Below are 27,149 nucleotides of genomic sequence, written 5' to 3' on the forward strand. Positions count from 1 at the left end.
TTGCTGGGTGTAAACTAATTAAGGTGGTGGGATATAATTGGTTACATAATCATGTTACAATATGTTAGGATTGGTTAGTTAAATTTCAGGAAAATGATTGGTTAAGGTATAGCTAAGCAGAATTCAAGTTTTACTATATAGTCTGCAGTCAATCAGGAAGTGAGTGGGTGTGGGGGTGGGTGTATGGGTGCGGGAGATGGGAACAGAGAATGTGGGTAAGGAAATTGGAATCATGTTTTGCTAAAGGGGGAGATGGGAACAGGGAATATGGGTAAGGAAATTGGAATCATGTTTTGCTAAAGGGGGAAGTGGGAACAGAGAATGGGGGTAAGGAAATTGGAATCATGTTTGGCTAAGGGCAGAAATGGGAACAGGGACACAGGTGTAAGGCTCTGTGGTGTCAGAGCTGGGAAGGAGGATACTAAGGAAGGAAACTGGAATCATGCTTGATGGAAGTTCACCCCAATAAACCTTGAATTGTTTGCACCTTTGGACTTCGAGTATTGTTGCTCTCTGTTCATGCGAGAAGGACCAGGGAAGTGAGTGGGTGAAGGAATAAGCCCCCTAACATCTTGGTGCCGTGACTTGGATGCATCGCATTGGATAGATGAGTGGCACCCTGTAAGTCCCCTCCCCAACATTCCACGCAGCTGCTTGCAGGGGGTATCGCGAACTCTCGTGATGATAGTTGCGGGTTCTGGCAAGCCAGGGTAAAGGATTTTTTGGATAAATGGATAAGGAAGAACCAGGGCCCATATCAGGTGCAGGGGTCAACCTGGGATGAGATTAAAAAGGAAATGGAGGAAGTGTTAGGGGACCCAGAGGGATGGGGTGTGGCTGAGGAGCCCACCCTCCTTGGTATATGGGTAGTGGAAGAAGGTCCCTTGCCCATAGGGACTGAATGCCTTCCAGGGAAAGGAGGCACTTCAGTCTGCTTGTGAGAGGTTTGAAGTAAGGGCAGCATTATGGGAAGCTGCCAGTAATCTTTCAAGTTTTGTGCTGCTTCAGCAAGGGCTGCTGAAGAGTTGTAAATTAGTTAGGGGTAGTGAAAGATGATTTGGCACAACAGGGTTTAAAGTCAAAAGCAGAGTTAACAGACTACCTTTAGAGACTGGAGCTGGGACTTGGTCCTGGGGGAGTGGAGAGAAAGAAGGGGGAAAAAAAAAGTTTCAGAGTGCAACCTGCCTTTCCACACTTTTGTTTTTCTGAAGTTTTAATGGAGGGTACTTTGGATACTTATGTGAGATGTGAAGAAGGAAGTTTTTGTTTAATGATAAAACCCAGTTATATAAATGTAATTGTATGTGCAACTCTGTGCAGTCACATTGGATGGAAGCTTGGTAGTTAAATTATCCAAGGGGGTCAGGTCGAGTGGCTACTACCACCACTGTGCTTCTGTCCCCAGAAGCCTTTACAGCTATTCTGAGGGGAAAATGGGCCCTTTTCCCATAGAAATGGTCTATAAGGGATTGCTGCAGGCAGAGAGAGAATCTGATCAAAATTATTTGACTTTTGGGTAATGTAATCAAAGTCACTAAAGGATGGAAGGCGTTTCTATTGGAACTTAACTTGGCTGCCCCTGGTTGTGTCTAGTTGTACAAGATGGAAGTGTAATCGGAGTACAGTTGTGTAAAAAGAGTAATCACAGTGCAAGGGATGTTAGGCAAAAGAGAATTTTGTGTGTGTGCACAGGTAAAAGAAAAGGAAAAGGGGAGGAATGATGGGAACACTGAGCCTTGGGATGGCTCTGGGGGATTAGATTGTTGCTTTGGTGGGTGCATGAAAACTCTGTGGGCGTGGGGGAGGCAGTTACACCTTGTGTAAAATTAATATGGCTAATATAATGTTATGGAGGTTAAACTATGGAAGGAATGTGCATTTTCCCAGGACGTGTGCAGTGTATATTGGAAAAAGGGGTAAAAGAAATGCAAATAAAACACGGTACTTCATTAAAATCCTAATAGGGCTCCAAAAGGAGCCACAATAAGTTGTGCTTTCTTTTTCAGATCTCTGTGTTTTGGAGCAGGAGATGAAAGTGGAAAGTAATCAGAACTCTAGTGTAAGTGGAATGTTTCCCTTTTAAGACACTCTCTAAACTGCTAACAGCTTTGGATCCAGAAGCAAGCTAGTAAGCCTCTGTGTAAGTGCAAATTACTTAGCTGATGGGCACAAAGGAGCTGCAAATAACGAATACATCTGGTCAGCAAACAAGCTACTAGAAGACTCAGATTATGGCCCTCCAGGAAAGGGAAGTGAAAAAAACAAGTCAAGCCTGAAAATAAGGGGGACAGGTTGACCTTAAGGGGTGTGTGTGTGTACAGTGCTAAAATCTGAAGCTGTGTCTCAGCTATTACCTGAGAATAAACTTAAAGCTTGGTACAGCAGAGAAACGATTGCAAACTCGGTCTGTTGTACAAGAGGGGAAACTGAGGTACACCACCTCATGAATGTCATAAATGACCAGTGAGTGGCGTAATTCACTAGCCTGACTATAGAACAAAATAAGGACAGCCTGGAAGTAATTCTTCTGTTTTTCCTGCAATTAGCAAGGAAATTTGTAAAAGAAAGTGGTATTATTATTAAGCAATAATCTGTCCCTACCAGGGGGGTGGAAATTGTTTCTTTTGTTTTTCAGACACTCTACAAGCAAGCTGGCGCCAGTGGAAGAATAACTCAGAATACCATGGATCTGTGTTTTGTGTTGTTTGTCTGTGGTGTTTGTCTTGTTGCTAGCATTGTTGTGTTTTAATGAACAGAAAAATCTCATGATATGGGTGGGGGATGGCTTCAAAAGGCTGACCTTGGGGGGGGGGGGTGGGAAGATGTGTATGGGAATGCAAAATGCTCAACTAGGAGGCCAGCACCTGTGTAATAGCTACCATGGTACCTGGAAATGGAATGGCAACCAAGGTGGTCCCCACAATCCCTATGGAAATAATGAGAAGTGGAGGAGCTCACTGGGAATCAATGGGGTGTGTAAAATAGTGTAAATCAACAGAAGATGTTTGGATGTACCCCTCTCCTATGACTATGGAGGAGCACGATCAATGGCCTAAGCAAGGGGTGGACAATTGGGTGTACTGTGTATAAGGTGTTTTGCTGAGAATGTACATATTACTGGGGGCACAATTACACCAGCCCATAACCAAACTATACCCATCTATATGCTGCTATCTGGACTTTGGTGCACAAATGGATCTGTGAATCTTATTGCTGTAAATAAGCCAGTGCCTACTGCCTGATTCCATACCAAGTGGTCAAGCTGGTTTGGACAATATCCCATTTCTCTGTGATCATTCAATGAACTTATGATATGGACAAAAGCAAGCAAAACCTGCAGGGGCAGCTTGTTGCAACTGCCAGCAACTGGACACATAAGATCGTGACCCCGTCGAAGGAGGAGAGGCAGTGTTTTGGGGGTGTCTCGGATGTTGGACCATACTGCAGCGGTCAGGACTCGGTGTTGCTGTGGATTTTGTATTGTTAACTGTACTTGTGTTACGTTGCATAGGGAGATAACCTATAAGTAATGTAATAAGCCCTCCAAACCCTGCAGTGTACTAGACAACCTGGACCCAACCTTCTCAGGCCCACTCTAATGGGAAGTCTGGAACACTAATTGGAATAGGTGTGGTATGCCCGTACCAGAGAAGGTGCAGGGCACTATACTACACAAGGGGCAGTGGGACAAATAGAATATTGACACCTTCAACCTTGATGCCTGGCCCTATCAGGAAATGTGTCGCCATATGTCCTATGCTTTTTCAGGGATACCTGGGCAGGAGGATCCCAAAAGAAAAAGGAAAAAAAGGGGTGGAGTGTTAGGATACAGATATTCAGGCCTGTTGGTAAAGGCCTGTACTCTAAGAATTTAGGTGTATTCTTATCACTTGGCTAGTTCTAGAGGTATAAAAGAAAGAATCAAAATCACTGTCTGGCAGAGTAAGGTCCTTCTCTTACTGTGACAGTCTGAGGCCCTGTGCTTAGGCTAAGGCCTTTGGCTAAGCAGCAGAGGCAGCCATAAGCTGGGAAGCGACCAGTCACATCCTCACGTTCCAAACTAGTCACATTGAAAGAAGGTGCTATTGGGCTTTTAGGAATACAATCCTGTCCTGATAGTGCCTATCGCCTCCAGAGAAAGGGAAGTGCCTAGAAGATGTAAAAGGAAACTTAGTTTGATAGCATCCTGTCTGGCAAGAACTCACTTATCAATAGCTGGGATGTGAAATCCTCATTTCTGTATTGTTTTGTCATTATAGTTCCCACTTTGCTATTCTTTCAGTCAATCAGGAAGTGAGTGGGTGTGGGGGTGGGTGTATGGGTGCGGGAGATGGGAACAGAGAATGTGGGTAAGGAAATTGGAATCATGTTTTGCTAAAGGGGGAGATGGGAACAGGGAATGTGGGTAAGGAAATTGGAATCATGTTTTGCTAAAGGGGGAAGTGGGAACAGGGACACAGGTGTAAGGCTCTGTGGTGTCAGAGCTGGGAAGGAGGATACTAAGGAAGGAAACTGGAATCATGCTTGCTGGAAGTTCACCCCAATAAACATCGAATTGTTTGCAGATTTGGACTTCAGGTATTGTTGCTCTCTGTTAATGCGAGAAGGACCAGGGAAGTGAGTGAGTAAAGGAATAAGCCCCCTAACAATGCCAGCTGACTTGGTGCTTGCAGGGCTCGGGCTAAGGTCTGTTGAATTCCAGTGTAGATGTTCAGGTTTGGGCTGCTTCCTGGGCTCTAGAACCCTGTGAAGTGGGAGGGTCCCAGTGCTCGGGCTTCATCATCAGCCAAAATATCTACAGCTCAATGAAACAGCCCCACAGCCCCAGCCCTGCGAGCAAGTGTCAGCTGGCATGAGCCAGCCGTGCGTGTCTAATTACAGTGTAGACGTACCCTTAGAGAACATCAACACTGCAGAAAAAGGTGTGCTCATTCTTAACTCATGTTAGTTAACCTACATTAGCCAACCTGGGTTAAAACAGCAGTAGAGACACAGCAACTTAGCTTGTAATTCAGGTTAGCAGCTCAGGTTCATCCCCAGGTTGCCCTATAGGTTTTAACTTGAGCTGCTAACCTCATTTAAAAGCCAAATTGCTGTGTCTTCAGTGCTATTTTAACCCAAGTTAGACAATACAGATTAATTTATCCTAGTTAAAGAACATACTTTTTTTTTTTTTTTTTTGCAAGGTAGACACAGCCTTGGTGAAATGAGAGATAGCTGGGCAGGCTTTAGCTAAGGAAGCCGCTGTTAAGGACCAGGATGTAGGCGGTTTGGCCTCGTAGTCAGAGTAGGAGTCATGTCTAGCGAGCAGAGCAGGCGTCCAGGTTGGGGAATGAAGGGAAGGGTCAGCACCAGAGTCAACTGCCAGTTACCAGAGTCAGGGGTCAAGCCAGAGTCAGAACCAGGAATCAAAGTTGAGGGTCAGAGCTGAGCTCAGATACCAAACGCTAGAGCCAAGTCAAGCCAGTGTCAGGGTCAGAAGTTGGAAGCTGGGGTCGGAGCCAGGACTGGTAACTGATAATTGAAGGCAAAGTCTAAGGGCAGGAACTGAAGGAGAGGCAAGAATCAAGCACGGAGCAGGAACACAGAGGGAACAGGAGCGAGGGGGCAGGGTGAGGCAGGAGCCAGGAGTGGAGCAAGAATCAGGAAGTAGGGTTGGGAGCCGGAGGCAGGCACAAGCAGGATCCAGTGCAACCACAACAGGAAACCACCTTGTTGCTCGAACTTCCTGTGCCTTTGGATTAAATAGTGTGGTTGAGCTGGGTGATCCTACAATCTGGAGTCCCATGGGTGGTGCTGAAGCTATAGTCCTACTAGCTTCTTGGCCCACCAAGTTTCAGCACACATTGGGTACAGAAACCCTTAGTGATTTATGGAGTTGGTGTATGTGGATCAATCCTGAGGAGGCAATCTTCCAATTAAGGATAAATCATAATGCCCTGGGAGCACAAGTTGGCCACCACTACTGAGAGGACCTCGGAGAATACTCTGAGGGCTAATGAGAGGCCAAAAGGGAGAATTCTGTACTGATAGTGGTCTTGGCCTAGTGTGAGTCTGAGGTATTATCTGTGACTCAGTATGATCGAAATGTGGAAGTAAGCATCTTGAAGGTTGAGGGTCAAGAACCAGTCTCCCTTTTCTGATGATGGGATAATCATCGCCAATGTGACCATCCTGAACTTCTGAGGCTTAATAAATTTGTTAAGCAACCTGAGGTCTAGTATAGGTCTCCAACCTCCATTTTTCTTGTGTATCAGGAAGTAGTGAGGGTAAAAGCCTTTGCTTCTTAGATGTACGGGCACTAGCTCTATGGCTTGTACGCTGAGGAGACGGTCTATCTCTTGTTGTAGCAGGCTTTCATGAGAAGGGTCCCTGAGTTCACTGTGTCCATGATAATCGAACTGTGAGGCAGGTGGGAGAAGAGATATGCTATGTCTTTTGCTGGAACATAATAGCTTTTGTTGGCTCGCTTGCACTTTGGTGGGACTGACACAAGGGTCTGCCATATGAGTTAGGCAGGGTTGAAGAGGGCCACGTTAATAAGGAGGGCTACTCTGAACGAGACAGAAGAATGTAAAATGTCCACTAGTTTGTGGTGTGACTCGGTCACCTCTGGGCCAGCTCCTGAAATAGCTTAAAGTCATCTGCCAACGATGGTGGAGGGGGCATCACTATCTTGTCTTGTGATGATGATGAGAAATTAGTCTGGGGGGTATCTTCCTTCTCAACTTAATTGTTCAGGCTGCTTGGATGCCCTCAATATAGCAGCCAAAGGAGGAGGTGTCCTTGGCTCTTGATAGGCCACACTATAGCCATGGGAGGCACAATGTTTGCGTGCCTGCTAAGAGTCCCAGTAGGGCCATTGAGAGGGTGGGAAGGGGGCTGGTGGTTAGTACCGTGGCTGCCCATACTAAGGAGGCTGGGGCTCAGAGCAACTGTATGGCTGAGGTCTGGAATTGGCCACCTGTAGGGTGGGTCCAGAAGAGTGGCGGGAGACCACGTCTTCTTGATCACTATCTGACTCAATGAATGAAAAAGTGGGTACATGGCATGATGTTGCCAGTGAGCCTGGAGCTCTGGATGGACTCACTACTGGAGCCCTAGTACTAAGTAGAGGCAAATCCAGTGCATCAGACACTGAAAGGTCTGTTGTGTACCGGAAGTCTGGCGGTGCCGAAGGCATTGGTACCAGTGGTGGTTGTCGGTGCCAAGATGTCTGCATCAAAGGAGTCAATGATATGTACCTGATAGTGCAATCCGCCGTTGCCTGGCAAGCACTTGGCTGATTCTTTGTACTTCTCATGCCCAGTTGGTACCAATGATTCCTTGCCTGTGCCCACTGGGTCCCTAGACATCCCAACATGCTCTGTCGGGGCACTGCCATGCAAGCCCTGGGTACCTGACTTAGACAACTTCGGTGCCGCTGGTACCGATGATACAGAGCAAGCCAGAGATCGTTTTTAGCTTGGTCGGAGCTCACTCTGGGGACTCATAACTCTTTTCTTAAAGGTCTTGCAAGAGTAGCTCATGGGTGTTTCCTTGAGCTCACCTCCCTTAGCAATAGAGGGTTGCGTTGAGGCTTCCTGCTCTCTGTGGCTCAAAGGGTGGTTGAAGGGCCACCTCCATTAGGAGAGGCTTGAGTCTCAGTTCTCTATCCTTTCTGGATCTGGGCTTCAGCTGTTGGCACAAACCATACTTTTGTATGTCTGGGGGGTGTGGGGGGTGTCTCCAGATGAGGGGGGAGTGCGAAGAAAAATGAAGTCTAAAATAAAGTGTTTTTTTTGGCTTTGGTAATAAAAAATAAAGGAGTAAAGAAAAGAAAGGGAAGCTCCAAAAAGGTAGCTAAAACTAACAATTCTGAAGAAGTTAATGATCCGCTAATGGACAGCTAAAGTTCTGTCTCTAACCAGGGGCGGTTGAGAAGGAACTGAGGAGGGTTCACCTGCTTAGGGTTCCTTGGCCTTGTGGCAGAGCATGAGCGGGGGGGTAATGCATGCGCAGGCCAAATGGACACCGCTACACCAACAGTGGAGAACCAATAGGGATATTACTTGAAGAAGAACATGGGACACACTGATCTGACTGGTTTCAGAGTAGCAGCTGTGTTAGTCTGAAGTGAGCTGTAGCTCACGAAAGCTTATGCGCTAATGAATTTGTTAGTCTCTAAGGTGCCACAAGTACTCCTTTTCTTTTTACTGATCTGACTGTTGTCATCGTCCCCGTTTTAAGCCTCAGTGACTGAGAAGAAAACAAAAACAACGCAAGTCTCAGAATTAATATTGTTTTTCATCTTGTCCTGCTTCTCCTCAATATAAGCTGGAGTTTATTAGTTATGGGGGCCCTTTTGTTTTAGGGTCTTTCCACGCTTGAGGTGGTATTTCCTCTGTAAATGGAGTTTTAACATTGGATGTTCTCAGATATCTATGCTCCTTCCTTTGGCTAATAACAGTACAGCAGATTGTGAAAGTGGCTTGGGATATGGTTGCTGAATCAGTGTAAAAAAACCTGCCAACAGCTGATTTCTTCTTTGGGCTTCCTGACACTTTTGGCTGCATAACACAGCCTGAAAAATATTTCTGATTTCAAATTTCTGAACTTCCCTCTCATTAATTGACGTTGCAGGGTGCCTCATCTACTTGGTTTTCTTACTACATACTTTCAGACTTGCTAATGTCATTTGCCACAGAACAGTAAGAGATACTAACATATCTAGTCTTCTCATTACCTCTTACTCCTTTGTCCTTGTTCAAGACTTCCATAATCTACAGATTCATTGTTAGAATCCTTTTCTTAATTCACTCATATTCTACAACTCTGAACTTTTACCGGATTCTTCTCCTTTTCAAGAATTAAGTTTTTTATTCTGGAATTACAAAGCCATAGGTCTCATTGGGATCAGTTCATTTGATTCTAACACTTCTGGCTTCTTCCGTTTTTGTTATCTGCATCTGGCTGTCTGAGGGCTCAAGCAGACATCACTGAATTGGTTTATATTTTGAATAATTCCAATAATTTGTAATCTTAAGAGTTAAAGACTTATTTTTTTAAAACGAAAGCTTAGATTCTAGAGCACAAGATGACAGATTTTAGAAAAAATATTGGGTTTGCTTACTTGCCAGGAGCCAGCCCCATTTGATCTCAAAAAGGTCTCTGGAGCTGACCCTAATAAGTTCACTAGTTCTCAATCGATTTGCAAAAAAAATCACAAGACTAAACAAAAGCCCCCAAATAGCAGGTATTTACTGGACAGTATAGCCAGTTAAGACTCTGGCAATTAACATGTGTGATCAGAGAACACGATCCTACATGCAGCACAGCAAGATTTTTGAACTTTGCCACATACATTCCATTTGTTACCATCCCTGTGACAATGGCAGTGCTACGTCTCAAAAGCCAGTGGTCGAGACCAGGCCTTCTCCTATGAACCACCTAATCATCTGTGCAGTTTTGTACATGATATAAAATATCTTTGTTTAACCAACATGAAATAGGTTTATATAAATGATATGCATTTAACCAATTTGTATATCTACAGATGCTGTTAGCAGTTATAAATTTATTTAGCACATAGCACATTTTAAATGCCATCCACAGTATTTGTCTTCACTTCTTGCAACAGTGAATTACATACTGTAAATTGCCTGTACTCTGAATAAAACACTTCCTGTCCATTTTATCATAACCATCATTGTCTATCCTTATCATTTTTAGGTGAAGTACCCAATTTTTTTAAAAACAAACTAACTCAGAACATTACAACTTGTGGAATGATTTATATATAACTAAAAAAAATCAATTAAAAATTTAGGAAGAGAGTTTTAAATACAGAAGTTGAAGTCTTTTTTTTTTTTCTTTTAACCTAAGAAACAGTTCACCACCATTCAGTATTCCCATATGCTATCTACATTTATCTGGAGAGCAGGTTTATCAGATCAGGAGGGATATTAGCTGGCTGTATGTAGCTAGGAGTAAAACTCTGGCCAAGCTTAACTGTAGAATGCACAGATGGATACACAGAATGGTGACAACATAATGTCCCCTCCAGTTTATGACAGATCATAAAATTGCAATTAGATAAAATTTGTTATATGTGACAACTTGATATGAATATATGCTCAAAATTGTATATCAATTCAATTTAAATAAATATTTCCCCCATACTTGGTATAGAGACTTTGTCTCCACTATTTTCAATGAATCAGAAACAGTATAATAAATTTTATAATATACATTAAAAACACACACAGGAGAGTAACAGAAACACCCACATATCATAATGAAGGAATGATGTCTTATGAAATTTTGTAGCTGAAAGTATCACATATTTTTCAAAACACCAGGGACATCACAAGTACGAAAATAAATTCTTTTGGTCAAATCAGATCTAAATCACACAGAAAGAAGCACAGTATTCCATGTTAAAAAGGAAGTTATTAGATAATTTCATCAGAGATGGCTGGTCTATGTATGGATCTTCCACTAAGTTCAGGGGAGTTCCATAGGTAGGGAGGCTGCAAACCATACCCTGTGACAAGTCATCCCTGAGCCTGAACTGGTGAGACATCTGAGGTAATTACTTGAAAATCTTATGACAGGCCAATGCCAATCAATCAGGGCCCAGCCAATCCACAAGCAAGGGACTAACCAAGTGACCCCGAAGCAGGTTATATAGGCTCCTAATGAAAGCAGCCACTACAGCCCGCTCACTGTTGCTACCTTGTTTGGAGGATTTGCAGATGCCTCAAAGTTCTGAGAGATTCCCCCAGCCTGCGCCTTTTGCTGCTCCTGTCCCTGCCTCACCCTCAGCTGGCTCCCCTGCTATCCTGACATACCCCAGGAGTGAAATCTCAGTCCCACTGAAGTTAGTGGGAATTTTGTCACTGGTTTTAAGGGGGCCAGGATTTCATCCTTGGAATTTAGATTATCTGACCATTATTATTATTGGTCCTTATTGGCCATAAATGATTAATACAACAGTGGAGATCAAATTCTTCCCAAAGAAGGGATGTTATCCAAATTGCAAGGAGCAACACAATTAATGTATATACAATAAAGCAGATGACAGCTGTCATCATATATAATATGGAGATAAGACAGAGTTTACAAGCCCCAGTAATGTATGCTCCATGTTAATTCAGGTGACCTTTCTGCAGAAGTAACAGCACACACGTCATGCAGCAATATAAGAGCTAATGTTTTCATCCCAGACTTCTTCAGAGAAGTCTTCCAACTTTGGTAGCAAACATATTCAACAGAGAATAAAGTGAAATAGTTTCCAGACACGGACTGGAAGTTTCAGGAGACAATATCTCCACTCTACATGTCTGATGCTGTTCTGAGAATGGTTCTCTTAAATTCCTGTTGAGATGTGAGGAACCCCACTACAAACATTCCACTAGGGTTAAACATGCAACAAAAATGATAAAAGGTCTAGAAAACATGACCTATGATGGAAGATTGAAAAAACTGGGTTTGTTTAGTCTGTAAAAGAGAAGATTGAGAGGGGACAGGATAACAGTTTTCAAGTACATAAAAAGTTGTTACAAGGAGGAGGAAGAGGAATTGTTCTTCTTAACTTCTGAGGATAGGACAAGAAGGAATGGACTTAAATTGCAACAAGGGAGGTTTAGATTGGACATTAGGAAAACCTTCCTAACTGTCAGGGTGGTTGAACACTGGAATAAATTGCCTAGGGAGGTTATGGAATCTCCATCATTGGAGATTTTTAAGAGCAGGTTAGACAAATACCTGTCAGGAATGGTCTAGATAACACTTAGTCCTGCCATGAGTGCAGGGGACTGGACTAGATGACCTCTCGAGGTCCCTTCCAGTCCTATGATTCTATGTTAAAAAAGCTTTAGTGAAAACCTTTTGGCTGAGATTTTCAGAGCCACTTTCAGCTGTACAATTCCCATTACAGTTAATGAAACTAAGGCATCCACGTTGCCTGAATCTGAAAATCTCAGCTTTTGCATTTCTGTTGCTGACAACACTTCTGGTCTATTAGAGACTGAGGGGTGCTCTGTAGCATTGCTATTATATTTGTTTTTGATCGTGTTTGGTTACTTGAGTTTGTATGTGAATTGAGGTATGTATGTGGATTGGGTCGAAGTGTGGTATAGTTTTGAGATGCATTTTCCTTTCAGGATTTATTTGTTGCAGAGAAATGAAAGGGAAATATGTGAATGTTTTGTGGAAATGCCGTGAGATAGGAAACACATCTTCATATATGTTTGTATAGTATCTAGCAAAATGGGGCCCTGGTCCTAATCAGGGCCTCTAGGCATTGCTGTAATAAATAATAAATCTCTGTACAACCAGATATTACAATTGAGAAGATTCTTCTGTGGGTTGTTTATAGTAAAAGAGTTTTTAAATATCTCTTCTGTGAGTGTTGAAGTAGCAGAATCAACTAACTTAATTAAGCACCATCCACCAAATAGGATGTGAAGTAACTGAATACTAGTTTCTTTCAGCTGGGTAAGTGGCAATATTTTAATGCTGGGACAAATGGAAAACATATACATCTTTATGTAAGTGGCAACATTAGCACGAGTGGATTAGGAATCAATTTGTCCCTCTTGAATATTGTGGAACTTCAGACTACAAAGTTCTATAAACTATATTTTAGTTGCTTGATAGAACAAGCAGTTAAATTATTTTGATTAAATTCACCTGTTTGTTGAAAACTTATATTCTTAGTATATAATCTCATCACAATTCTGGCACTATGTCAATTATATAAGGTAGACGGTCACTCATATTCATCATGTTTTATGTATAATTACTTGAATTACATAAATTATTTAGTCTACGTGCTTTCTAATCCGATGTCAGTTTTAAAGTACTTTTCTAGTTAAAAAACAAACAAACAAAAACAGTGTGTAGAAAATCTTTGTACAGTATATGAAACCTACTACTTTTGCCTTTCTTGGCTGTAAAATCCTTACAAAATTGGTGAAGTACAATGTTGGTGAAGTACAACGTTCTTTTTCTAAAATAAAGTTAGCTAAGGTAAAGTTAGCTATCGATAATCAAACTGTGGTCTTCTAAATATCTCCCATTTATTTTCCTCATCTAATTACTAGTATCTTCCCCAAACTGATGTCAGACTAACTAGAGCATAAGTTCCTTTCATACCCCTGTGAAAATGTTTTGAACACCTTTCTATCTTCACTGTATGAATATTGGTTAAATGTTTACTGATGCTCAATTAACAACTTTGTACTCTGCAATATTTTGTCTAGTTCCTGGATTTTACTTAAAGCGTGTAACTTTAAATTAGAATTATCAAGGGAGAGGGGGAAGGATCACATTTAAAGCAATCTGGAAAGAAATCTGACTTTTCACTTGGTACAGTTTTGTGAATTTCACTGTGATGGGTGATCACAGATAATGAGAAAGTTGTGAAATTCTGCTTGTTTTCATTTTAGAGCAGGTTGCAAAGCTTCATAAAATAGATACAAAGTTAATTTCAGACCTATGTTTATTTTCAAACACCTAAACCATATTCTCTTTTAATACTAGTAAGAGACTCCCTATTTAAAAAATCACTCATGTATTCATATTCAGACACCTATAACATAGGAGTTGAATTGTGGATTCAAAGCCTGTAGAAGTGGAATGTGGAACAAGCTACTGGAGGAAGTCAGAGAGAACCCTAGAAGAATCACCTATTTGTTAAAGCTTTCCCAGAATAAACAAAATCTAGAGGAAAAAACAAACAAGTAAAGCTTCTTAGTATCTGGGAAAGATAAAAGGCAAAATCCCTATGAAGACATCCATTAGGAACAATTACCATACACAGATGTAATACAGCTACTACAGTAATGGGTGATAAAGAAACATCCTATATAGATTAGATAGGATGTGGACGTCAGATATACTGCAGATGTTTGGAGGGAACATGGGCATTGTTTATCTGATCAGTTTCTGTTCTCTTTTAATTTACCTTGTTACTGGGCTATTAGAATACTTCATTTAGCCTTGCACTTCTGCTATGAATTGGTATTTACCATGGCTTTAACAACCTAAGAATAAAAATTAGGGGATGGCAAAAGTCATTTTATGCCTGCCCTTGACAGGAAGATAATTTAAAAAGTTTAATTTGCTGTACTGTAACTGGTGAACTCTTTCTATCTGTGTGAAAATCTATTTAAGTTCTATATTTAATAGCTTCTTTCTCCTTCTACCATCCTGTATTTCCTTCACTTCTTACTCCGCTGCTCACTCACTTTTTGCCCAAATACACTTTGCTCACTCTCAACTTCCCCTTTGTTTCTATCCTTCATTCCTATAGTCTTGTTCACTATAGTCTTGTTCGGTAACTCCTTTAGAGAGACAAGGTAGGTGAGGTAGTATCTTTTATTGGGCCAACTTCTGTTTTTGAGAGAGGTCTGAAGAAAAGCTCTATCTAGCTCAAAAGCTTGTCTCTCTCACCAGCAGAAGTTGGTCCAATAAAAGATATTACCTCACCCACCTTGTCTCTGTAATATCCTGGAACCGACACAGCTACACCACCACCACAGGAAACTCCTTTGTCATTTTAAAAGGAGAAGTACTGAAAAACCAGCTAACAGGGTTAATACAGAGCAGGATTGGCACAGGCAACTCTTTAGAAACTGATTGGGTGGGAAGTCTCTCTTCACTTCCCAACCCCTGAGAAACAGAGATAAGGGGGCAACTCATCACAGGAAGAATGATTCTCAGAGGGAGGGAGGATAGTATCCTGCATGACAGAGGCCCAGAGTTATCCATCACCACAGAAATGATAAAGCTTCAAGAAGTATTTGTTTATTTTTTAAAAAAAACCCTCCAAACATAAATGTATTATACAATGTACCTATCTATACACCATCTGGTAGAACACTAGATTTTCCTTTAAGCGAACACAGACTTTATTTCTAAAAAGATGTAAAAAAATATAGAGCAATTCATCTGTAAACTACTATTATCTTCAACAATTTCATTTTTAATAGCTTCATTTCTGCACTCTCCATGTGTTAGACTTACTTGGCAGCAGCATCTTTTCTCAGCTGTTCATGCTTCATTAGAAGATTTTTTCTGTCTTGGAAAGCCTTTCTAACCTTGTATCCTTTGTAGACAGCTTGGATTTTGAAGGCAGCAATGTCCTGTATGGCAGCTATAGACAGAGCACCATGTTCTAACATAAACTGAATCACCTCATGGTGTTCTCCAAGCAAAGCATAATCAAGTGGCGTGTATCTAAAGACAGAAAACATACAAGTGTTATGATAGATTAGACTGCTAGTCCCAATGTATATTTTTGGGCTAAAAAGTGAGATGGAAGCTCCACTAAAGAGGAAACCTCCTCTAAGGAAAGAGTTTAACACCTTTTTCAGAGAACCACTTTTCCAAATTCTGAGGATCTGACCGATTCCATACCTTAACATGTTTCTTTAAAAAGAGGATTTGAGCAAGCAATTAAGACTTAGTTGTTCCTTGAGGCTCACTTACAAATATATCCTCTGGGAGATGCACTTTGTTCCTAAATTAAATTTATAAGTGAAAAATGCCCGTGATGTGAGATTAGGTGGCATGCTGGGTTATTTGCACAAGTATTTCCTTTCTGGGGACTTGATTCTAAATTCTGGTTTAGATCATAAGTAAAACTCATCTTGGTAGTCCCATTCTACCCTCTAGCTAGTGAATCTTTATCCACATAAGAATACCACATAAATACTGTAATTACATAATTAACAAGGTTTACATCTTTGACAAAGAGAGGCCAAAACAGAAATAGCAGTGATTTTGCAGGACAGGGTTAAGTGCCTTGGCAGAGATGTGTTACAGAAAGATTGATGATATTATGACCAACTATAGCACATGGTATTACTTCCACACTTTCAGAGGCATTAAGGGTAAAATTTTTAAAAAAAGACTTAGGAGACTAAGTCCCATTTTCAAAAGCCACTTATGGGCCCAAGTGCCTCTGTTTTTTAATGGGACCTAGGCAAAGTCAGTTAGGGTATGTCTATACTACAATAAAACACCCACGGTTGACCCAGGTCAGCTGACTCAGGATCGCAGGGCCCGGTCTGTGAGGCTATACAATTGCAGTGTAGATGTTTGGGCCCAGGCTCTTGACCCTTCCCCATCACAGCCTGGCAGACTGAGCCCTGAGAGCCTGAGTCAGCTGACCCTGACCAGCTGCAGGTGTTTTATTGCAGCGTAGACACATCTTTAGGCACTTTTGAAAATTTTAGCCCAAATTCACACAAGCAGTAATGGGCAGCAAAATGTACACAACCCTCCCCCGCCCTTGATTTGAAGTGCCCATGCTAGGAAAATACATTTATTAACTGAATATTAGTGGTAACAGAAAAAAAATATGATGCTTATACAATGTATCAAGTTAAACAGCTAGTATCAATGCATGAGGTAATAAAAATTAAGGCTCTTTTTGATGGTAACCAGCAAGGATGCAATGCAGATAAAGACAGGAAGAACAGACAGACAGCACAATTGGACTTGCCATATGGTGATGGTTTGATGGGAAGATTAGAGTGTCTGAACTGAAATGTCAATAGGAATAAAAGGCAATGACAGAGCATGGAGATTTGTAGGTCAAGGTGTGTTGCTGATAAAACATTAAAGGAGACAAAGATTTGAAATAATTCTTGGACAGATACTACTAAAAGGAGCTCACTTGAGAAAAATCAATTTTAAAAGTTTACCTGCTGCTTTGAATATTTTTATGGAACAAATACAAAAAGATATTAAAGCATATTTTTAGGTTCCTAAAGCATGGGTGTCAACAGAGGTTACTTACCTGTAACTGGAGATTGTTTGAGATGTCTGGTCCCTATATGTATTCCACTAGCCCCACTCCTTCCCCTTTGCTTCAGATCCTTCGGACTGGCAGTAAGAGAGGAACTGGAGAGGTGTCAATCCATAGTGCCCCTTATGTCCTCAGTTCGGAGTATGAGGAGAGCAACTACACAAGCACGGACCAAGGGACACCACAGCCAGAAATCTCCGATCTCAGGAGCACAGTGTGCACTTGTTCCCTTGTGTGGAATACACATGGGGACCAGCACTTCAAGAAGGAGCCACGATTACATTTATAAAAAAATCATTGGGCTTATATTGACTCTCTTGTCTCCCATTTACCTTTCTCAAAAGCCTTCTTTGCTCCTGAAACGTCCCATCTCTTGGCAGAAAATAATGTTCTGTGACAGTTTGATGTTATTTTAAAAAGGCATTCTTAAGAGTTTTTTAGGATCATCATATTTCAAAAACAGTTTGGTCTAGAAACACCAATTTGTTTTATTAATTTGTCCTCAGTGAGAGTATTTAGGACTGAGTTTTAGAAGACTGGTAGTTAGATTTAGACTTATATTAAAGTTCCAAATATATGTATATTCTGGAGCTATGAATGTTAACTCCTTAAGCCAAGTGGTATGGTTTCACAGTTTGTGCAAAGGTAGGAAACTGCTAAACCTCCCTTGAAGAGTGCTATTAGATAAGAGCAAATGGATGCCTCCCCACCATAGGGGCACCATGCGTTAACATGTGGAAGTGTGCATATTTGAATGTCAATCCATCAAAATCAAACTACAGCTCTGCACCTAAGGTTCACTCATACCCAATTATGACAGAGTTTAGATGATATGACACACTATTTGACAAATGCAAATATAGCATCCCTATCTGTGCAACATTAAGGTTGAATATTTAAATACACAAAATTCTGGAAATTCAAAAGTTAAGGTTCCTATAACAAGAATGGCACTCATACCTAGAAGACTACTGCTTATGCTCCTAAATGTATGGCTTACTATGTACAGTATGTGCAATGTGGCTGAGTATTTGGAATGTTGTCGCAGCCTTAACTCTTCAGCTTCCTGAGATTAGTGCATTTATGTTCTTAACTGTAATTCTATTAATATAGTATTTTAAAATTTACTTCCCTTGTCTTTTAAAACAGTAAAAGAAACACACAAAGAAAAGAGAATAGAGATGTGCCAGTGCATTTAGATTAGATAATGCAATTATAAGCAAGAGCATATCTGAATGTGGGATCTAAGGATCACACATACAAACACAGTGATGCCAAGAGGTGAACAGAGGGCTTCCCTAGATGCTAGTGAAGTGGTTATAGGCATACCAGGGTAAAAATCTTTAACTTGAAATTCTTCAAGCACCATTAGCAGCATTCTTTAAGACAGGTAGAACGCTGGTCACCCTCCAGTTCTCGAGGAGAATATCTGTTTTTAATACTATAAATTAAAATTAATTCAAATACAGCTGTTTATTTTCATTTTCTATTGAAAGCCACCATAGATAGCATTAGAGAAACACAACTGGGAGCTGCTTAATGCTTTCTACTGTGGTTTTCAATAGAAAAATGATAATACATTGCTCTGCAGGACAGGAAGAGACATCTGGATGGTCAGAGCAGGCAACAAAAAACAAATGATAGGGGTAAGCAAGGCAATTAAAAAATAATAAGGGAGACAGGATGGAAGCCAAAACCCTGCAGCACTAATGTACATTGGATTTTAAATCATTCTAGTGATTTTTAAAATGTTGATGTACTCATATCTATTTGGCATGTCGATCCATAATTTTGTTTATGATTGTGATGAAGTTGTCTTCTTGAAAAGAGACACCAAAATATGTAGTAGCACTGATTACCTGCAGTCATGTGACCAATTTAAACTATCACAACCGAAGATTTTTAAATCAAAAACTATTATTTATATGTCAGTCAGAGACAAAGAAAACAGATGCAAATTTATAGTCACCCTATAATTATAGAGGGATTTATTTTTAGTTGGACCATCAGAATACAGATAACCACCAGGTAATCTGCAATAACTATTTTTAAAATACAATTTTACTTTTCTCCTTTCACCAGATCATGACCTCACTGAACTGAACAGCAAAACTCCAGTTCGCTTCAACAGGAGCAGGACTGGGCCCTGTATAGACATCTGTTGGTAGATTTGTGAAAACGAACAGCTCCATCATCTTTTAGTGACGCAGTATAAGAAACAAGAAAGCAGAATTTAATTAAAGAAAGTGTATTTTGGGGTTTTTGAAATAAGGTTGTACTAAACAGAAGAACATAGGGTTAAGGTGGAATAGAAAGACTCATTTCCTAACTCTGGCATTTTGGGATGTATAAGTAGGGGCATAGCGAGCAGATCGAGGGACGTGATCGTTCCCCTCTATTCGACATTGGTGAGGCCTCATCTGGAGTACTGTGTCCAGTTTTGGGCCCCACACTACAAGAAGGATGTGGATAAATTGGAGAGAGTCCAGCGAAGGGCAACAAAAATGATTAGGGGTCTAGAACACATGACTTATGAGGAGAGGCTGAGGGAGCTGGGATTGTTTAGTCTGCAGAAGAGAAGAATGAGGGGGGATTTGATAGCTGCTTTCAACTACCTGAAAGGGGGTTCCAAAGAGGATGGCTCTAGACTGTTCTCAATGGTAGCAGATGACAGAACGAGGAGTAATGGTCACAAGTTGCAGTGGGGGAGGTTTAGATTGGATATTAGGAAAAACTTTTTCACTAGGAGGGTGGTGAAACACTGGAATGCGTTACCTAGGGAGGTGGTAGAATCTCCTTCCTTAGAGGTTTTTAAGGTCAGGCTTGACAAAGCCCTGGCTGGGATGATTTAACTGGGAATTGGTCCTGCTTCGAGCAGGGGGTTGGACTAGATGACCTTCTGGGGTCCCTTCCAACCCTGATATTCTATGATTCTATGATAAGGTGAATAGGGCAAATAAAATTTAAGTAAATTTACTTTAATTCACTGTATTTCTGTTCATTTCACTGTTATTGTGTGAAGCACCAATCCTGAAAGACTTACACACGTCTAAATTTACACACTAAGAGTAGCCTCATTGGCTTCAATGAGATTACTCACACAGGGTAAAATACACAGAAGTTTTCTGCAGGATCAGGCTGAAAAGTACAATAGAAATTTAAGATAAAGATTTGAACAGTCTTATTTGAAAAATAGTGTCTTCAACTGCATAATTTAACTATTCTCCAGTCCCGAGATTACTCCAGCGTTTTTTAGATGTGTTCAAGCTCATGTTTCTCAGACAATATTTGAACATATGACAGACAAACCAGAGTAGGTGTGCTAAATTAGAAAATAATTTGTTTAATAAACTGTACCTCTCTTCATTGTTCTCCATGTGATTAGGGAAAGCATCAAAACCCAGCAGCAACTTTATAGCATCAAGGTAGCCATTGTTACACAGCCAATGTAAAGCAGTCCTTCCCTATAAACCAAAAATATATGAAGTAAGAGGTTTATTAGCTGCTAACATTATATTGCGGAAAGAAAAATAGCATATGGTGTCATTCAGGGCTCAAATGGACCTTATGACCAAACAAGTGGTTCCAAAATACACCTTGTCCATTAAAAAAGAAATAAAGAGCTTAAAAGCAAAAATCACTAAAAAGATTTTTAAAAATAGATATGGGCCAAATTTGCAGCTGTGCAGAATTTATACTCTGTGAAGTTAAGAATAGCAGAAGGAAATCTGTCTCTAAGCCTCCTTTCAGTTTCCGAAATCATGGGCCAGCGAGGGGCCAAAATAGCCCTCTGTAATTTAGACTGGCCTAAGGACCAATATAAATGATGCCAGTGGATGTAGTCTTGTAGAGCCATGGATCAGATGGAGCACTGTGCACTCTGCCGTACTTCAGCAGGCTCCCCAACATTCCACCTGCATCAAGGGCATTGGTGGCAGGTGGCATAGAGCTTTCCATGACAGTTCTAAGTCTCACAAGGGTTATCCCATGTCAGGAGAATCCTCAGCTGACTTTTTAAGGCAACTTTCTGGCTGCTTTGAACTACTTGATGTAGCAGAAATCAGTTGAAGCTAGGGCCAAGGATCTGGCCTTCAGGTAATACTTTGACCACATTCTTGGCTGTCAGTACAGCTGAACGTTGTGGCTCCAAATTTGAGACCACTGTAAGTAGAATTTCCAGATATGAACGCTCTGTAGCAAGTTTCATTAAACTGACTGTGGGACAGAAAAGTATGTCGCATGCAGTGTGGTAAAAGGTTAACATATTGGGGCAAGTTAGCTGCTGGTGTAAACTGGTGCAGTTCCATTGACTCCAGTAGAGTTGTGCCAATTTACAGCAACAGAGAATTTGTCCTAGAATACAAAATCTATTTTGGTACCGAGTTTCACTTAGTGCCTAAGGGAAGGAGCAAAGGAACATACAAGCAAACTACAATGTTCTTATTTGCCCTTAAGGGCTAGACAGACGAATAATTGCTGCAGTTCTTTCGGCAAGTTTGTTGCACCTCACTTTCTCTATCCTCACTAACACATGCTAGAGACAGACATGGTGTGGATTACAAAATTACACTCCCTTGTTAAATATTTAAATAAGAAAAACAAACAAGTAAAGAATAAGGAGTTTTTAAAAGGATAATTTTAAGATGTTAGCTTTAAATGGAAAAGCCAAAGGACAACATGGAAATGTGCATCTTCAGTTTATGGTGTATATTAAAATAATAATCTTCGATCAAGCCCTAAAAAAGTGAAATATGAAGGGAAAGTAGTCTTAGGCCTGCTTTTTCTTCCCCTACAATAGCAGTGAACACAGATTCATCGTACCACTGGTGTGAAAAGCAAGGATTAAGGCCACTGTGCTGCAGAAAAGAGAAGGATATGCAGGAAGGAGAAGATACTTTCAGTTTAAGCTTGGTCTGACATTAACTTAAATGACACAGTGAAGAACAACATACCTCTTTATCTTGAATATTTGGATCTGCGTTATTTTCCAGTAACACGACCATGCAGTTAATATAGCCTCCATATGCAGCACACTGCAAGGGAGTTCTACCTGCATAATCCTGCACATTTGGGTTGATTTTATTTTCTATCAAAATTTGACATACATCAGCATTTCCACCCAGAGCTGCCCAGTGAAGGGGAGAATGACCATCTTGATCAACCAAATCTACTCTTGCTCCCCCTGTAATAACAAAACAACATTTGAACATCAGCAATAAAAGCACCAAAATATTTTTGCATGTCAGAGGAAGGGGAGATTAAGCCCATGTCATGTTAGAACACCTCTGAAAACCAAAAGACCAGGGGTTTCATTTTCAAAAGCACCTAAGTGACTTAAAATCCCAAGCACAATTTTCAAAAGTGACTTGGGCACTTAGGAGTTTCAATGGGAGTTAGGCATCCAACTTGTTCAGGTGCTTTTGAAAATCCCATTAGGTGCCCATCTACAACTTTAGGTGTCCAAATACCTTTGAAAATCTTGCTGTTAGGTGCTTGAATCCTTTTGACTTGAAATGAGATATAGGCTTATAAATGCCTAAGTCATGTTTGAAAATCGAACTTAGATGCTTTTCAAAATTTTACCGCTAGCCTCACCACATTATGGGCTTTTGCAGTTATTTCCTTTTTCTTTACTCAAGCATGTAAAATTCTTCTACCCAAATCAAATTCATTTATTTAGTTTGCTTTCCCCAAGGTGCTCTTACAACAGTTAAAAAATACAGTACTAAACTACAAAAAAGCCACAAAATATACCAATCATTGGCTCTAATCAAACCAAAAAAAATCTGTCCCTATAATAATATAACTATAATGATTCATATGATTCAGTCAGCCCCTGATCACGTTATGTCCACCAACTCATCACTTCCACAAAAGCCAAAGAGAAAATATGAGTGTAGACCAAACGTGATGCTTCTACAAATGCTGGTAGCTTAGATGATACGCCTATATCTGTGTAATATAATTATTTTCTTTTGTGGTTTCTATTATTTCTAAAATTGTCTAAACAATAAAACTTTGTTTATAATAAAAAGTTACAGGAAAAACACATTAAAGTGATGATATCAAAAAAGTTGATTTTTGAACTGTATTTGAAACAGGTAAACCATTTAAATGTTCAAAGATTGCTACTGAACCCATTCTCACCAATGGTAAACAAAATTTAAATTGATCTCATTTATAGGAAAGAGAAAAAAATACTATGTGAGGTTTTAGGAGATTAAAGGGTACTGGAAGAGACTCATGGGGAGAGTGGGGAGAGACAAAGGCTGCTTTTGGGTATATGTTTAGTTTTTCTTAGTTTTAGTTAGTCTTCTCTCAATGCAAATAATTTGCTTTTACTACTTACTGTTCTATGAAATGTACTACACATAAATCTTTCCCTATTGGACTAATTTTGGGCTCTTCTTTTTGTCCAGCAATGCCATTTATTTTACTACCTACCTACAACAGCATTTTAACTCTGTGAATGGATTTGTAAATTTGTGACAGCTGACCTTTAATGAGTGTCTGTATCACTTCTTTGTGTCCCATCTCGCAGGCTCGGAAAAGTGGAGTATGCTTCATTACATCAGTTGCATCTATCTGTGCATTATGTTCTAAGAGCAATTTCACAGTGCTGACATGGCCGGAAAGGGCAGCAGCATGTAATGCTGAAAGAATAGTTAGAAATTAGACAATGACAATTAGAACTGTCAAAAATAATGATTCATTTCAATAATTTTGGTAGAGAGAACTGCCATTCAATCACAGAACTGTGAACAGCTCAAAATAAAACAAGTGACAGGCAATCACTACTTCTCTCTTGCCACGCAAACAACACAACATAATGCATGATATAAAAAGGTGGCAGCTTTGTTACATCTTCTTTACTCATGGAAACACAAATTCAAACCTCACCAGAAGTTCGACTGGCTTATACTGAATTGTAGGACAGTAGCCTCTGTACACACTATATGAAGCTACTGCCTCCTCTTTTACTAATCCTATTACTGAGTCACTCCACTACAGACAACACTGCCTATGGCTACTGCAACAAACCCCTTATTTATTTCTCTGAGATTTTCCTGACATCAAATAAAATGGTCTCATTTCACACTAACATGAGATAAATGTTTTTCTGCAAAAGATCTTGGAGATGTGCTGCCACTGGATTTCTGTTCTGAGGAAAAGGTGTGGAAAGTGCAGAAACCAGCTGCAACTGGCTCCTGTAGCAGTAAATACTGCATTAGAGGTGTAGTGAAAATTCTTGTGGTACAGAAAGAAGGAGGCAGCTGAAAGCAGCTGCTTCCCTCCCATTCCAGAATTTTCTTTTTTCTGACCGTTGCATGTAGTTTTGCAAATTTTAGGGGGAAAGTTAAGGCTGGGTGGGTAGTGTGAGTCAAGTAGGGTGATAGTTAGTGATGAAGGATGGTTTCTTTATATGGCAGTAAGGGAATATCTGGATTTCCTAACATTTGATGTTTGTTAACACTGTAGATATTTGTAAAGTAAATGTAGTGTTGTATTTTGGGGCTCCGTTGAAACTCATTTTCAAACTTAACTCTTTTGCTAGATCATGCCATTTTGGCACAATCCCATGTTAGGAGAGTGCAAGAGCAGTGCAAGCAAGACACATTTTGCCTCAGTGGCAGGTGGAGCAACTAAATTGCTTCCTTAAAGAGATGCAGCACACTCCTTGCCAGACAATCATGTGACAGACCAGATTCATGGCTCTCTGCTCCCTCTCTCTGGGGGGAGTAATATGGGAGTAGTTCCTGTGCTCCCTTGACTGCAGGAACTGCAGTTTTGCCTGCCCTTACATAGGTCATGGTAGGGTGTCCTTTATATCCTGCTCCCATTTCGCACATGGGTGTAAGCGAGAGTCTAACCCTTTGTTCACAAAGATTTTCATTTAGGACTATGCTTAGCTAATAAAAGGCCATATGTTCCCATCTTCTATGGGGCACAGCAGGCAGCAAAAGGGACCAGTGAAGGGCTTGGGAATCAGGGGGGAGATTCAGTCTCGATGGCATGTTCCCACTTGCCCCAGAGACCAAGGAAATCCTTCTGCATGAAAGTCACATGGGATTGGTTCTGCAGACTCCTATCCTTTCACATTTCCCCTCTGTTTTCTTACCCCTGAATCTATGCACCATCCACCTCACTCTGGCTCAGCCCAAAGATTACAGCACAAATCCTTCAGCAGGGCCTGAGACGGCAGGAGGATGGTAAGATGTTGCTTGGTTGCAAATGATGTTTCTATCATCCATAACCTCATCCCACTGGAGCTATCAACTGAACTTTGTCAAAATACAAGTTCAGCTAACCCAGATGGTTCTTCATGGAAAATCAAGCCAAAAAGAGTGATGACATTTCAACAGATTTGTTGAAATGGAGGGCAAATGTTTTGGAGATTTGCTTGAAATATTGATTTTATGTGCTTTGGAGTGGTAAATATATATTAAAAACCTCCTAACTGTAAGAACAGTAGGAGAATAGAACAAACTGCTTAGGGGAAGTCGTGGAAGCTCCTTCACTGGAGGTTTTCAAAAAGAGCCTGGATCTCCATCTGTCTTAGATGGTTTAAACACAACAAATCCTGCATCTTGACAGAAGGTGAGACTAGATGACCCTTGTGATCCCTTCTAACCTTATGGTTCTATGATTCTAAACAATCCAAACAGTAAGTTGAACTATGAAGAAAATCAGTCTCAAAAGTATACTTTTAGTACATCTTTTTCCTACAAATTACTTTTCTGATGACACAAATTCTGAGTAATTTAGAATGACTATATCAATATTTATATATACACATTTATGAATGCCAGTTACAGTAGATTGAACCAAATGCTTCCCTTACAAATGATCTTTTGATCATTTTGTGAGCTGTACTTATTTAAATTTCATTTGTTCAGAGAGTAAAACTAGGTGCTTTAAAAAATATCTAGGTGTCTCTAATTTTCGCAGGTTTAATATACATAGTGCCAGATAGTGATCATTCCTGAGCTGGTGTGTCAGGGGTAGGAGGTGGAGGACACATAGAGTCCTTATCCACCCTTTGTGCTCCTGTGCAAAGAGTAGCTAAAAACCTATACCTTGCATTCCTTGAATGCTAGTGCAGGAGAGGTTTAGTGCTATCTCAAACACAAGACGCACTACAAGGACTACTGCCAGGAGGTACTGCTTGCAGCTCTATGCTACAAGATGTATCAATGGCCAGTCTTGTATGTGTTCCTCCAGCGTAGTGAGGCATTTGCCTGCCTCTGTTTGCCACAGGCTGAGTACCTTCGTGAACTAATGCTGATACAGTGCCCCTGTATACCCATTTACGCAGCTGTAGCTCTAAAAGCTGCAATCTACTTCGCAGAGCATATACATGGTCAGTAAAACAAACCCTAAAGTGTGTAGCCTTAATAACTGAAATCATGTGTGCATAGTAACCGTGGTCCACATTTTATCACAGAACATTTACACTGTACAGTCAATTTTTAAAAAAATACACAAATGTTTAATTGTTGGGGCTACCATGGGGGAAAAATCATTAATTATGTACAGAAGCTTCAGTTACATTAGTGAAAAAAAGCCAAAATCACTGAAAGCTCCACTAGCAATTTGGGTGGGTGGCTGGATAGACATGGAAATTTGACAAGAATGAAGTAAGTCCCTGCTGCTTAGCAGATTTGGATGGGTCTTGATTATATGTTCTGACCCCACAGTAAACTCTAGACTCTGTTTTCTGTATTGCACTGAAACTGAAGGCAGTAAGCTACTCAATCAGATAACAGATGGGGTGTATGCAACAATACAATAGTAAAAGAGCTGCTGTGTCAGCTTGGCCTGGTTCTTCCCCTCCATCACTCATTCTGACGCAGGCATCTTGTTTCCCACTCTGTGCTCAATATTTTCTTGTAAGCAAAATTTTCTGTGATGGAGTCACGGTGACTGAAGAGATTCTTCAGCCAGCTGGTCACAATAGAACCTTTGTTCCACCGACAGTCAGATCCCTCACGATTGTACACAGTTGGTGACGGCAGAGCTATAAAGCTGCCCCTGCAGTGCTCCTGCAGTGCTGATCCCTGAGAACAGTGAAATTCCTTTTCCTTGGTGTCATTTTCCTGCACAATAAGGAACGTCTTGATGTTCTATCAAAGCTTTGGTCTGAATGGAGATTTTGCTCTTTGTAAGTAAATGCAAAAAAACTACATTAATGCGATGTTATAGCTGAGCTTTACTCAACACAAGCACAAAAGTCAGAAAATTCAAACTTGTGGTCCCCACAGCAACTGTATCCCAGTCCCCTTAGGCTTGTGCACTGTATTCTACTACAACCTTACTTTCACAAAAACCATGGGAAACATACAAAGCC

The 27,149-nt window shown here is 40.6% G+C and overlaps 1 protein-coding gene across 3 annotated transcripts in view; it reads right to left on the reverse strand.

Annotated features, from left to right (window-relative positions):
- INVS (inversin) overlaps window positions 1–27,149 on the reverse strand; it is a 215,232-nt gene that overhangs the window by 38,235 nt on the left and 149,848 nt on the right. For all 3 annotated transcript variants that reach the window (XM_077810860.1, XM_077810858.1, XM_077810859.1), the window contains exons 9-12: window positions 23,299–23,454; window positions 21,754–21,983; window positions 20,159–20,265; window positions 15,013–15,225 (exon numbers count right to left, since the gene is read on the reverse strand). In XM_077810860.1, the coding sequence (XP_077666986.1) occupies window positions 15,013–15,225; window positions 20,159–20,265; window positions 21,754–21,983; window positions 23,299–23,454 (706 nt within the window). The remainder of the gene's footprint in view (window positions 1–15,012; window positions 15,226–20,158; window positions 20,266–21,753; window positions 21,984–23,298; window positions 23,455–27,149) is intronic.

Source organism: Eretmochelys imbricata, chromosome 2 (assembly GCF_965152235.1).
Source record: "Eretmochelys imbricata isolate rEreImb1 chromosome 2, rEreImb1.hap1, whole genome shotgun sequence".
Taxonomy (NCBI): domain Eukaryota; kingdom Metazoa; phylum Chordata; order Testudines; family Cheloniidae; genus Eretmochelys; species Eretmochelys imbricata.